The sequence below is a fragment of the Lottia gigantea genome (assembly GCF_000327385.1).
Source record: "Lottia gigantea unplaced genomic scaffold LOTGIsca_9, whole genome shotgun sequence".
NCBI lineage: Eukaryota > Metazoa > Mollusca > Gastropoda > Lottiidae > Lottia > Lottia gigantea.
In genome coordinates, this window is record NW_008710950.1 from 665,034 (window position 1) to 679,084 (window position 14,051).

The 14,051-nt window shown below is 30.3% G+C and overlaps 2 protein-coding genes across 2 annotated transcripts; one reads left to right on the forward strand and one right to left on the reverse strand.

The window, feature by feature from the left end:
- Window positions 1-539: 539 nt before the first annotated feature.
- On the reverse strand, window positions 540-5,358 carry LOTGIDRAFT_229738 (hypothetical protein). The gene is made up of 10 exons (XM_009068224.1): window positions 5,222-5,358; window positions 4,598-4,730; window positions 4,152-4,363; window positions 3,569-3,716; window positions 2,779-2,870; window positions 2,572-2,625; window positions 2,162-2,308; window positions 1,742-1,956; window positions 1,287-1,431; window positions 540-998 (listed from the first exon to the last, which is right to left on the reverse strand). Exons 1-10 carry the CDS (start codon window positions 5,309-5,311, stop codon window positions 879-881), a joined length of 1,356 nt encoding a protein of 451 aa, XP_009066472.1. The 5' UTR covers window positions 5,312-5,358; the 3' UTR covers window positions 540-878.
- Window positions 5,359-5,733: 375 nt separating this feature from the next.
- Window positions 5,734-13,033, forward strand: LOTGIDRAFT_155686 (hypothetical protein; the record flags this gene model as incomplete). Its single annotated transcript, XM_009068225.1, has 14 exons — window positions 5,734-5,827; window positions 6,668-6,799; window positions 7,402-7,566; window positions 8,615-8,776; window positions 9,207-9,332; window positions 9,563-9,627; window positions 9,908-10,035; window positions 10,222-10,310; window positions 10,428-10,591; window positions 10,806-11,001; window positions 11,203-11,408; window positions 11,556-11,664; window positions 11,962-12,076; window positions 12,856-13,033. 14 exons carry the CDS (start codon window positions 5,734-5,736, stop codon window positions 13,031-13,033), a joined length of 1,929 nt encoding a protein of 642 aa, XP_009066473.1.
- Between the last annotated feature and the right edge of the window lie 1,018 nt (window positions 13,034-14,051).

The following is a 14,051-nucleotide window of genomic DNA, read 5'->3' on the forward strand; positions in this document are numbered from 1 at the left end:
AGGGATGTGACTGGATACTAGGAGCTCATATTTTTTTTATTTAATCACAAAATCTGATTGTTATTCATATCTCATAAGCTTTTGTCTGGTTTCAATTGCTGCGCAGATCGTGACTATATTTGGGAAAATATTTTGCAAATGACTTAACTTAGAGTCCACTCATCTTTTGACTGGCCTGAATAAAGCAGTGTTTTCTGAGTTGTGACATGAAGTGTAGATTAAGAATCAGTGTGGTAAAGGTTAACAATGAATACTATTGAATTGTATTTAGTGGATATTAAGAGGATTATCATCACCTAGATGTCAATCATGACTTGGCACATACATCATTATATTTATAACACCATTTCTATTCAACTGGCACCCTATTGAAATACAGGAAAAGACTAAAATAAAAGCAACATGACAAGGTACTAAATTAAGTATTCAAAGCAGGATATATATAGATAGAAATTTGTGTGATTCATTCGCGTTGCAAGTGGAGCTACAAAGAGAAAAATAGTTTGTACCCCTAATCCAAAAAAACACAAAATTTATTTCTAAAAAAAATATTATTTTATTTTACTCCAAAATATGTGTCAGGATTTAGGGAAACTTGCTCCTGTAATTCTTCCACAGCACTGGTGGCATTTCAAATTCATGCTTCTTGGGAAAATCAAAATCAGGTTGCTGGGCACTTTTTGAAAGTGAAATTCATACTAAAGTTTTAAAAAATCCAAATAAAGACCATGTATTTTCAAGAATGATAGAGAATATTATGGCATTCTTATGTAAATATATAAGCCACTGACAAAGGAAACAGTGAGTAAAGAAGAACACATAACATAATATAATAAATTACTTGGTTTATCACAGATGATATAAGATATAAAATGATATTATTCATGATATTTATCTACAGCTAAAACTGTTGGAGCTTGTTTATCAATACCCAATTTCTTGCCATTTACAACTAATAGGACTGGTGAATCAACCCTTATACTGTTATATACTATATTCTACAATAAATACAAACATATCATAACAATTATACAACATGAATTATGTATAGTTGAATTCCTAAATCAATGTCACTTGTAGTAAACACGCTCAATTTAATATTAACAAACTGAATTCATTCTATATCTTCAAAGGAGAACTTGATGAAATATATGATTGCCAATTATTCTACTATAAATTCTTGTATACTTCTGTTATTTAAGCAAATCTTAAATTGGAAGAATATATTTTGATGTAGTGTTTATGAAATCATACTATACAATCAAATATAATAAAATTGTACTTACTAGTTCTTTATGGTGGACATTGACTGTTTGTACATAAGGTTCTGGTATAGCCACTGAATCGCCTATTTTCATACCACGTCCTGGTGCAATATTATACACAGTCACAGGAAAACAAGTTTCTTCAGTATCAACCATACAAAATGTACTAAAAAATATAACATTCATAACTATCAACAAAATTTTCCATGCTGAGTTGAAGTCAACCTAATATTTGCTTTTTTAAATGAAGGAGCTCAATTTCTCAATTTCACATCTATGCAATTAGTTAATTTAGATGCACATGTAACAATCTCACTTTTTAAAAATTCATTTTGATAATACATTTGAAAATGAAGTGTCTTGAGAGAAGTTGATACTCCAATGCGAAAAAAAAACCCAACCACATAGTAAATATTTCTAGTATGGGTATAAGTTGACAAACTTTGATTTATATGAAAATTTAAATTGAGACTTACAAAGGCACAGAATCTTCTGACATTACTGAACAAACAACTTTACCAACTATTACACTTTCTAAATTGGTATCTGATTTTAATTCTTTTAATTTGACAGGTTTTAATGTGACTTTATCACCTTTTGGTCCTGTGTAACTTCCACCGTTGTAAGGTCCTAAATCTTTCTCATTTACTTGACCTATCATAGTCTCTAACTTTTTACCTTTTACTTTTCCCTGGAAAAATGTAAAAAATTTTCTAGGGTCAGTTAAAAATTTTTTATGAGTTTTTCACACCCTTTTGACAAACCTTTGGGAATAACCATTACATTCCCTTAAAAACACAGATAAAGGGAGACAACCACAGGCAAACCTTGTTTTAAAACCTATAAATTCTTTAACAATAGAAAACAAGAATTTCTGAGAATGTTACAAGACATACCTTGGAATCTTTAAGTTGTTTAACATTAGTTAGATATGCTATAAGTTGTTTTTCTCTATCTTTAGGTTCACTCCAACTGGGATCTAATAATGATGCTTTAGTTAAACCTTCCAAAGCTGCTTGATAATCTTCTTGATATTTATAGGCCTAAAAATTACATAGTTTACATATGAAAGAAGGCGTGAATGTCAAATAAATATCAACTGGAATTGTGACTAAATACTTTCTTTCTGTGCTCAATAATATATGGGTTTTAGTTAGTATTGTATTAAAAGTCAAATTCAAAAATAATATTGTAAATTGGCATGAACTGCAGTTAAAAGGTCTTAGGATATCTGGTATAAAAATGATTGCAATTTAAGTCAAATCCATGCAAACTATGTACAATAATCTATGTGCAAACTACTTACATTTGCTCTATTATGATGTAGGTCTGCTGTTGAATTTGCTATACTGTCTTTTTCCTGCAACATAATATTAATATCTAAATCATAGAACCAAAATAAATCTAGTCTAGGATCATTAGTCAAAATCTTTTTGTATATTTTTTCATTTAGATTTTAAACTTTAAAAAATACAATATTATAACTATAAAGACAGCAAAATGGTAAACTTACGGCTTGTTGGTATGCACTCATACACTGTTTGAGAATTTTGGGTTTTTGTCCAGCAGCAAAAAACATGGATAAGTAGGCATTTCCAAGTATACCTACAATGTAATGAATTTACACATCTAATAAAAACCTGAATGGGCCACATTTTGAATCTGATTAAAACATGAAAGATAGTGGACCACAGCCATATACGCCCTTTACAGCATGCGGATGGTAAAAACGAAACATCCAGTTTAAATTTCATCAAAATCTGTTGAAAACTAAGAGAGTAATAGCATATTCAAGATTTTGGGGCAAGGGCAATAACTCTGCTTCTAACGGTCAAAAATAGCTCAAATTCGAACTTGATCTTCTTTTTATGAATATTATACACATACTGAATTTCATTTGATTCCATCAAAAAAACTAGTTTTTAGAGCGTTTACAAGCAAATGTTGACGGACCGACCGACGGACCGACCGACCGACCGACCGACCGACCGACCGACCGACAGGGGTGCCGACAATATACGTCCACATAGAGAGATGTGGGCGTATAAAAAACCATACATGACAAGCGAATAACCTTGACCTTTAGATTCAGTGTTCACACTGTTCAAGAATATAATATATGGAGTTTTGTTCATATTCTGAAGTCAATCAGCGATTTTTCATTAGTAGAAGGAATAATCTTGGTTTTATTTACTTATTCAAAAGTTTTTGCATCTATTCATTAAAACCAAGAATAATATACTTTAAAACATAACTTGTAAATAACAGTAAAATTGATGATTAAATGTATAAATCAAACCTACTCCATGAGATTCCATCTTGAATATCTAACTGTACTGCTTCTTTAGCTTTTTCCACACTTTCTACAATTAATTTGGTCTTTTCTTCTTGGGTACCTGGCATTTGTCTCATAACCATTGACAAATTTCTTAAGGACACTTTATTTTTAGACTTAAATGACATGAAATGTTGAGAAGTCTAGAAGCATACATATCTTACAATTTTTATTTGCAATCTAACGTTAAATTACACCAAGGTTATATTTCAACATATTAGCTTCAGCTTAGAGCTTTTCAGTGCTATTTCATAGATTTTGACCTGCACAACTATTTATGTAGCTACTGTTGAAGATTTGATGCCACTCTGCAACTATGTTTGTCAACTTGGCATCCCCTTTGGAGTGTCTATGTAGCTAATACTGTTTATTTTATATACCGGAATTAAATTTGCATATTATTCAAAACAAATCCCCTGTCAAATCATGTGCTTCTGAAAATAGATTCTCATAAAGAGTAATGAATATGGAATAAAATTCCTTGATGAGATGTCAACTGATCCCATTGCAGAAAATTAAAGGTGCTATGTAATGATATTTTTTTTACTTACATGATCTAAAGCACCAGAAAAACAATTTTTAGCACCAGTCATATCACCTTTCTTCCAGAAACTTTCTCCAAGTTGATTCCATCCTTCTACTTGTTTAGGATCTAACTTAACAGCTTTTGATAAACAGTCATGAGCCTCTTGATTAAAATCAGCACTTACATTTAAAGTTTTACCCCTTAACATTGAAAACACAGCTTTATTCTTTATTTTATCTACAATAGCAATCAAAACTAATAAAGAAAATACAATTAAGCTGTATTTTTGACACATATAATGACAATTTAAATTGAAAATTTGTGTGATTTGTTGCAAATTCAATGAGAGTGTTGCATCAAATTCCATGGTAAGGAATGGACCCCCTTGGACATAAACCTGGCTCCGCCTCTGAGGGCTTAGTTGACTTAAGATCTTTATTTTAATCAGATTTGCCGTGTGATTTTTATTACCTGATATATCATCAAGATACTTCATTGTTTCTTCCAATTTTGATTGGACGTCCTTTATTTTATCACTTGCCTTACCAACACCATGAGATTCTATATAGTTATCACGAAAACTGTACAAATGTGAAACTGTTTCCTAAAATGCAACTATCAATCTTAGTAAAAATAATTCCAACATTTGTTTTGAATGTCCTTGGGTCCAAAGAAATAAATGGTCTGATAGCTTTAAATGTGTAATATATACACTTCTTTTCCACAATATTCTATATTTCTTGTTGTAAAATCACTATTAATAGCCTACAAAATAACAATTTTTTCATATGGCATTTTCAATTCCATCAACATTAAAGCAATCAAAGTCTCAAAGTCTTTTGGAGGTGATAATTTATTTCATCAAAAAATGATTGGTATAATGGGATTCTGTAAACTTTGTGCCCATACATTTGTGCTGCACTTCTGCCACTATTAATAGGCCTACTGGAAATGCAATGTCAATAAGGTACAGTCAGTAGTTTCTTTGACTTTTTGTTTCTGTAATTTTGTGGCAAGGTCTTATTAAACTGAAAAAAATTCAGCTAAAACATGTATACAGAGTTAAATGGCATTAGCTCTACACATCCACTTTACCTCTGCTGTCAGTAACCATTCAGCAGCCGTTTTTGATGTAATTTCTTCGTTTGTTAGGTTTTTGTCAGCCATGATGAGATGCGGTAACATAATTTTAAAGAATGTTAAAATATAGAAGACGATACTATATTTATACAACACAACATAAGTAATATTGTTAATGTTTCAAGACCACAGCAACAGTTTTTTGCCCGGACATGTCTGGTTTGGTTTGGTTCTTATAAATAAATTACAACATTAATTTACAATTACATCTACTATGGCCATGGGGATTAGGCTACTGATAAAAAAAAATGATTCAACGAAGGAGATAAGAATGTTATGTCATCAATTGTCTTCACCGTTATTGGGAATTGATTGTTTTAATCACCATTATTCGTTAATGCTACCTAGATGTTACATAATTACCGACTGAATCAAATCAAATTAAGTAGCGTCCATAGTTACACCTTTTTCGTTTTTTGGATTACTTTTATTACACATTTTGTACGCATGTAACGAAAAGCTGAAACATGGCGCTGATTTTGACTGAAGAAATTATCAGAGATAGGGTTAATTTGATCCACGAAAACCTCGGTAATGTTAATTCATTTTTGAATTTAAATGGTACGTTTGACTCCGGAGCGATACATACCATATACATAATTCATAGATATTTTGAACCATCTACTTTTTGGTAATGGAATTAGAAAGCTATCTATAATGCGAGTTCTGACTCGTCTGTCTTTTCTATTGACCTGTCCAATGTATATATAGGCTTAGAACACTGAACAGGGCGAATAAATTTTATATAGCCGACAACTGTCAAAATAGCCATCAGAGGCTAGAATCAGTGGGATGTGTCAGACTTACCCACTGTCTGACTATAAGCTTAGTCAAAAATGAACAAAGAAATTATGGGTAGTTTTTCTGAAGTCATGAATAATTTGATGAACTTCCACAGAAATATTTCTATTAAGGAGAAATGTTAGACTCTCTATAACAATAAGCATACAGAGTCAATTGTTATACTAACTACAATTAAAAATCTACAAGCAAGACAATTCCGTTAATCAAAATATTCAAAGTATGGCAAAATCGAAGGAAAAAGTTTTGTGGAAGTGAACTCTTCAATCCAATTTCACAAATTATATCTGTATGAATTTAAATATTAACTTCAAAATAGTGCTGAAGGTCTTGGTATTCGATTGGCTTTGGCCATTGGGTTGATGAAAATACCAACCTGTGAAAAAATTATTATTGGAAAAAATTATTTTACAGAAGAATGAGAATCTTATTTTATCACAAGAAATTTCTGGAAGGAAGTGTAGTCCTATTTATTCAAATGTTAAATTTGTTTATGCTATATTTCTATGGACCCAAAGACATTCTTGTAATTATTAGCTTAATTTTATTCCACTGGGAGGGGAACATTTTTTGCTAAATTGAAAACTTTGTATCTTTTAGAGGATGTTAAAGCTTTATCATTACCAGGAACTTACCATGAAAAATTTGTTGCTCTTGGTAAATCTTTACGCAAATTTTCTCGACTGAAAGAACTAGACTTGTCAAGAAATAATATTGAATCATTAGAGGTAGGTTTACATATTATTATTGATATCTATCATAATCTGTATACTTTTTACACTTTTGAAAATGAAAATCAGATTCTGAACTTTAAATTATGAAAACATACTTATCATCAATAAAGATTTTTATATTGATTTTTTTATGAAGAATATCACAAATTATTGAATGAGTGTTTCAGATACTTCTATAAGCTTATATGCTTTTAAACTTTCTTACAGGGATTGGAAAATTTAAAGTTACTAGAAAAACTAAATTTGTATCCTTTTTATTGCACATTTATTATGGTGTGAAAGAAAGCTGTTGTAACCCTTCTTTATCTTTTTATTTTTATGCTTTGAAAGAAACTCAATGTTTGATGAAATAACTAATTGGGAAAGCATGTTATACAAGCATATTTAGCAAAATGGATGCTATCAGTGTCCCTAATGCAATAAAAAAATTCCCTTTAATGAATTATCGATATGTTGACTGAAAATTGGAATGGTGCAAATTGAAAATTAGGAAACCTCTTTACAAATACTTTAATTTTGGTACTTGAAATGAAAGAAAACAAAGTTGTTATAATAAATGTTATATGTGATTTGTTTTGTTTTATTTTTTCCTTGCTATAGAAATGATTAGATATTATAATGGTATTAGTTCTTTAGATGAATTAAAGAGATTGAAATATAACAGTAATTTACGCGATATAGATCTACGGTTAAATCCTGTAACCAGAAATGAACCAGACTATCGTTTATATTTAATACATATGTTACCAAACCTTCAAAAATTAGGTAAGGTTGTGTTTTTGAGATGAATAATGTTTTTTAAATCAACATATCTCCATCAGTTCAATCACGGGCATAAAAAGAAGACAGAATTTTGTTTCACTTTTATAAATTTAGAATTTTTGTAAGTTTCTTTAAGTTTAATCTTTGTCCAGATTTATATTTTGAATTTACTGTTCCAAATATACAGCAAATACCAAATATTTATGTGATAATTAGTTTAGTGCTTTCTCCAAAAACAGCACAGAATTTTGTAATTAAATGTAAACAATCAATCTATCGATAGTAGTATTGATATCTGACTGTTGTATATTGTCTTCACCCTTGTCCGTCCGTCTGTCCACAATTGGCTTATGAACGCGATAGAGACTACAGTTTTTATCTGATTCAAATGAAATTTGGTGTGATCATTTATATTGATGAGATCTTGGACAAGTTCGATATTCATGATTTTTCGATGAATCGGTTTTGGGTTATTGCCCTTGACTTAGCCAAAACACGTCAAAATTGGCTTGTGAACGCGATAGAGACTACAGTTTTCATCTGATTTGAATGAAATTTGGTGTGATCATTTATATTGATGAGATCTTGGACAAGTTGGATATTCACGATTTTTCGATTAACGGTTTTTGAGTTATTGCCCTTGACTTAGCCTGAACGAATTAAAATTGGCTTGTGAACACAATAAAGACTACAGTTTTCTTCCAATTTAAATGAAATTTGTTGTTAATATTTACAATGATGAGATCTTAGTCAAGATTGAATTTGACAATTCTTTGATCAACAGATTTTGAGTTATTGCCCATGACTTAGTAAAAACGCATCAAAATTTGTTTTCAATCAGGTGATAGTTTATGTCAGAATTTTATTAAGTAATGTGTATTTGTTTAAATCAACAATATCTTGCATAAATAAGATTTTTGGTATGATTTGACACAGCTAGGGGACTGCCCTTGACATACTGAAAATGTATGAGAAAGGTGGGCGTATCTTGCTAGGCAATCACTTGTTATTATAATAAATATTAATATAATAAACATCTTGTTGTTATAAGATGATCGTGGTGTAAGAGATAGAGAAAGACAAGCTGCTTTAACACATTTTAGTACTGGTCAAGCTACTGAAATGACATATCATCCTGTTGTGGAAGAAGAGATAGAAAGACAGCCTAATCCAAGAGTAACAGCTATCAATAAATTGACAAAGGGATCAACAGGTACATAGAAGTAATTCTTAATTATAATAGTATTGTAAATTTCAGTGAAAGATACTTACAATTAATGAACACCCAATAAATGACATTTGATCCAGTTCTCATTATTACAGCATTCGATGACTTGTGCCTACTTGTGGAAGCACGAACGCGTTCGTTTTAGCGATGACTTCATCACTCGTGCTTACTCGCGCCAGGCCAAAGTAACCCACACACCTGGGCCGGTTCATTCCATAACCATGTTTTGTAGAAATCAGTCAAGAGTTGTGCCTTCTAGAGTGTTTACAAGCAATTGTGGACGAACTGACGGACGAAAATGGAAGACAGCAATAAGCACCCCCCATTTCATGTGGGCATATAAAATACTATTTAGTATTATATGAAGTAATTAATTGATATTACATATAAATTATTTTATAAATTTTACCCCTAGTTTTAGATGATGATGATGTAGCTGTAATAGATTTAGTATCAAGAAATGATGGTGATTTAAATAAACCAAGACCTGTCACAGGGTCTAATAATAAACAACCCAAATCAACAGATTATTCCTTAACATGTATGTAATATTTTTCAAATGTTTCCAAATTCTTCAGAGTGCAGAGACCCTGTGCTAAATAGATATAATTTTTTTTCCAAAATGATGTTGTTTTCTCTTTTGCCTCAATAAGATGCAGTATAGTAGGAAATAATACTGAATATCATTTTTGAATAATTCATTTAAGTTCTTTATTCTATTGAAAAATTTCATTGTGTCATTTATATTATTTTTGTTTGTTTGTTTGTTAGCTTTAACTAAACTAGCTGATAAAGAAAGTGATAGAATAGATGTTTTACAGAGAGATAAAAAACAGGTAAATACGTTTTATATTTCTTTTTATATTTATCTGTTCATTTTATAGTTAGTTTACAATAATAAAAAAATATACCACTATAATTCATTCAATTTGAATATTTAGTTGGAGTTTCTGGGAATTGGAAGAAAAACGCAATAGTATAAACTTTAGCCATGATTTGTATGAAAATTTGATGGGCATTCCAACAAATTATGTTTTATTAGTTATCAGAATTGCAATAAAATAATGATGTAATAATACTGATACATATATCATTATTTGTATTATTTGGTTGTAGTCGGCCCATACTGCAGATGAAGCAGAAGCAATGACAAGGTTACGTGAAAAATATCCCAACATACCAGTTGATGTCTTACAACATTCACCTCACTATAACAATAATCAACAAGGTCAACAACAACATAGGTATGTGATAGGATTAGACTACTTTTATTTCCTACAGTTACTGGAGATCACAGTTTATTTCGGTTAGAGATAGATTAAGTTGTTGACAACACATGTTGTTGTAAGCTAAAAAAATAGGTATCATATCAGTTATTTAAGTAATGAGATGATGACCTACCTGTAGATTAAATAAATATGTTATTCCAGGCAAGATGGTTTTGTGAGATTTCAAGATGAAGAAGAAGCATTTACCAAATATAAAAGTCATGGATATTTTACAGCAAACCCTCATCAAGGTAACTCATTGAATCAGCATGGTCTTTTACCCAGCATAGGATAGTGGTACCACAGCATGAAATATTTCACAACAGATCTTTATTGCTTTCTGACTGAAAACTTTTGATTATTTCTAGTGAATGATTTACCAGAGTCACAACAAACTGTCATAGATACAAAACAAGATGAAGAAATTTACCCTCAATTTAAAGAACTTCCAAACTGGACAACACCACTTGAAAGACAACATGGGGATAAGCAAAACAAAAGAAATAAGCATACAATATATCAAGATAATGAGGTATTGTTTTTATACATTAATCTATATGGACATATCTCCTTCGAATTTGAGCTCTCTCTACGAATATTAACCCCCCACTGAAACTCTGAGTAACAACATGTTTAAGGTTCTGTTTTAAATTTCTAATCTAGTACTTATGTAAAGTTCATAATTTCATTTCAATAATACAATAGTTAACTACTAATGATAAGTTTTTTGAATTTCTCTTTCTCAGATAGAGCAAACATTAGAAGAACTTGGCATTCCTAAATATCATAAAGGTGAAGCTAGACTGACAGAAACAGAAGAAAGAATTAAATTAAAATTGGATTCTAATAAACCTTATGCATCATTTCTATACCAACTGTTAGACATTGTAGATCATTATTGGAATGGTTCAAAATCTCTACATAATCATGTTAAATTTAAAGGTTAGGATATAATGCTATATTTATTTGTATTAACCCTGCATGGATAATGTGATGACATCAAGAGGAATGATGCAATATGGCATTGTAGTTTGTACAGCCATAACTGTATATATATTTGACTCCAGAGAGTCAAACTGCATATGACAAATTGTACACATATCCCATAAACAGCTTCATTCATGGTCTTGGCCAATTTTTCAGAGCAAGCTTTGACAATAGTTCAGAAATATTTTGGTGATAACAGACAAAATGAATTAGTATCAGACAATGTACAGAAACAAATAGCAAGATTGAAAGAAGAAAACAGATTATTACGTCAACAAATTGCTGACCAAACACAATTAAATCATCTTTCTTCTGGTGAAGAAAAAATCAAAAGGTCTTTAAAACAAGCTCAACATGATTTGGTAAGACATAGAAAATCTTTATCTTTTATTGTCCATGCAATTAGGATATTTTAAACGCTTATTAATTTGGTTAATTTGCATAACTTGTCCCTAACTTAAATTGATATTAACACATTATCTTGAATGCTACCATGATTCTTATCACAGGAAATCCTCCAAGAAGAAGTTACAAAATATGTTGCAGAAAATAAAAACTTGAAGATAAAATTAAAGAATCAAGAACAACAGAATGTAGCTTCTAATCAGTCACATATAGGTAAGTAAGTCTAGATATTTTTGCACATCCTGGTTCAACTCCAAACATAAACAATTAATTACTTTAATTAGGATGAAGTAACAATACATGTTAGACCAAATTTGTATTCATTACCACTTAAAACTACCTCAAACTGAAGTGCATAATTATATTTGCTCAGCTCTGATGTTATTGTTATACTGTTAAAATTGGCAAAGTTATGTTATGTTAATGTTCTTTTCTAGAAAAGAGGTAATGGACTGATTTTATTCTGTAGGACAGCCAGTATATAAAGATGTATTTTAATTTGATTTTCAGAAGAATTAGAAAGAAAGAATGAAGCATTATCTCACGAAGTAGAAGGTTTAAGAGTTAGGCTAAAGCAATTTGCTCAACTACAAGAATTAACTAACATGTTACAAGAAAGTCATACGTAAGTTCATCATGAGTCCTAGATTTTCAAGTAGGACATCAAATCAAATTTTCTTAAAGGTTTTTTCTATTGAAAAAGAGAAAAATATGTTTCTGCCCTATTGATAAATTAATTGAACTGCTCTCTATAATATCTTTGGATTTCAACCTAGTTTCCACCTATCAGTGTTGCAGGTCTGAGGGCTGATATGGAAAATGCATCTAGTCGATTGGACAATAAACCAAGTGTGCTGTGCACGTTATAGATCCCCTAAAAGGATTGTTAAGAGGTTTTCTGAAATTGTATATGTATTGGAGACAATGATAGCATCAATTTGCACAATTTTTCAATCAAACGTCAGTGGTTCCTGCAATTGCTCTATGTCACTTATCGCAAATTATGCTTAAGTGGAATTGCAGGAACCACAATTCGAAAAGTGGCATAGTGTAAATCGATGCTACCCAATACACACATTTTAGAAAACTTTAATCGCTTTAACAGTTGGAAATTGATATTTATACAATCATCAAGTTATATATTAATACACTTGTTCTAAAAATGTTAATGTAAATGTTCAAGTTTTTAAATTAATAATGTATCATAAGTTGTCTATCTGTATTTTATTGTTCGTGCTATATGTTTCCCAGTAGTTTATTTTTTATATTTCATGTATTTAGTTTTTGTTTATGTATTAGGGCCTATATTGTACAGTGTACTTGAACACAAATGTGAAAGGTGCACGATAAAAAACGTATATTATTATTATTATTATTATTATTATTGTTCATTATTTATTTTAGAGCATTAGTTCAAACAAACGAACATTTATTAAAAGAATTAGAAGATGAACAGCATAGACATCGGCATGAGGTTGAACAACTACATTGGAGTTACGATCAATTGAAAAAATCTCTAAGCTTCTCTCGTGATAAAACAAACCTATCAAGAAGTTATAATGGTGATAATAGTGAACTGTAGTTTATCAATGCTATAGTGATGAACTGTGATTTAATGTGTTGAAAAATGGTGACACTTTTATTCTGTAGTTTTTTGTGATAAGTTAATGGTTACAAGACCTATTGTGTTATTTGACAGTGATAAACTGTATTTTATCATTATGAGTGATCAACTGTTAGAACTGTAGAATTGACAGTGATGAACTGTAATTCATCATAAGGTGAAATAACTGAAGTTGCTACTGTAAATTATAATGAGCTAAATAATTAAAATTATCTTGTGAATCTTGTGATAAAAATATTGTGAACTGTAGTTAACAATGACCATGATAATAAATGGTCTACTATAGTTGTTGTGAGAAAGGTCTAAATTATTTGAAAATGAATTTGTTAGTTAATGTATTTTTTTGAATTTCTTAACCTTTATGTGAATGAAATATGAATATTTTTGAAATGTAGGATATTACTTGGTAGTAAAGATGACTTATTTATGGAATAAAATAATTTCAACTATTACATTTAGAATTCAGTATTATAAATTATTGTTAATATAGTTACAATATTCATTCAATATACATTAAAATTATTTATCCAAAAAAATATATAATTTTAATTCATAGGGTATCCTCAATAGATTTCCTGATGTCATAAATGATCATTTGACCATCAGTTGATTATTATACGCCCACACGTAAGATGGGCGTATATTGTAATCACCCCGTCAGTCCGTTCGTTCACATTTGGCTCGTGCTCACTCTACAGGCTACAGTTCTTTATGGATTCTTTTGATTTTTATTTTGTGTGTCAATGTCATTATGAAGATGATCCCTATTGATTTTTGTGATGATCGGATAATTTTTCACCGAAATATCGTGTCTGACTTGACGTTTTTCTCTATTAGCTATATTGTGCAACTCGTGCTCACTCTACAGGCTACAATTTTTTAAAGATTCTTTTGATTTTTATTTTGTGTGCCAATGTCATTATGAAGATGATCCCTATTGATTTTCGTGATGATCGGATAATTTTTCACCGAAATA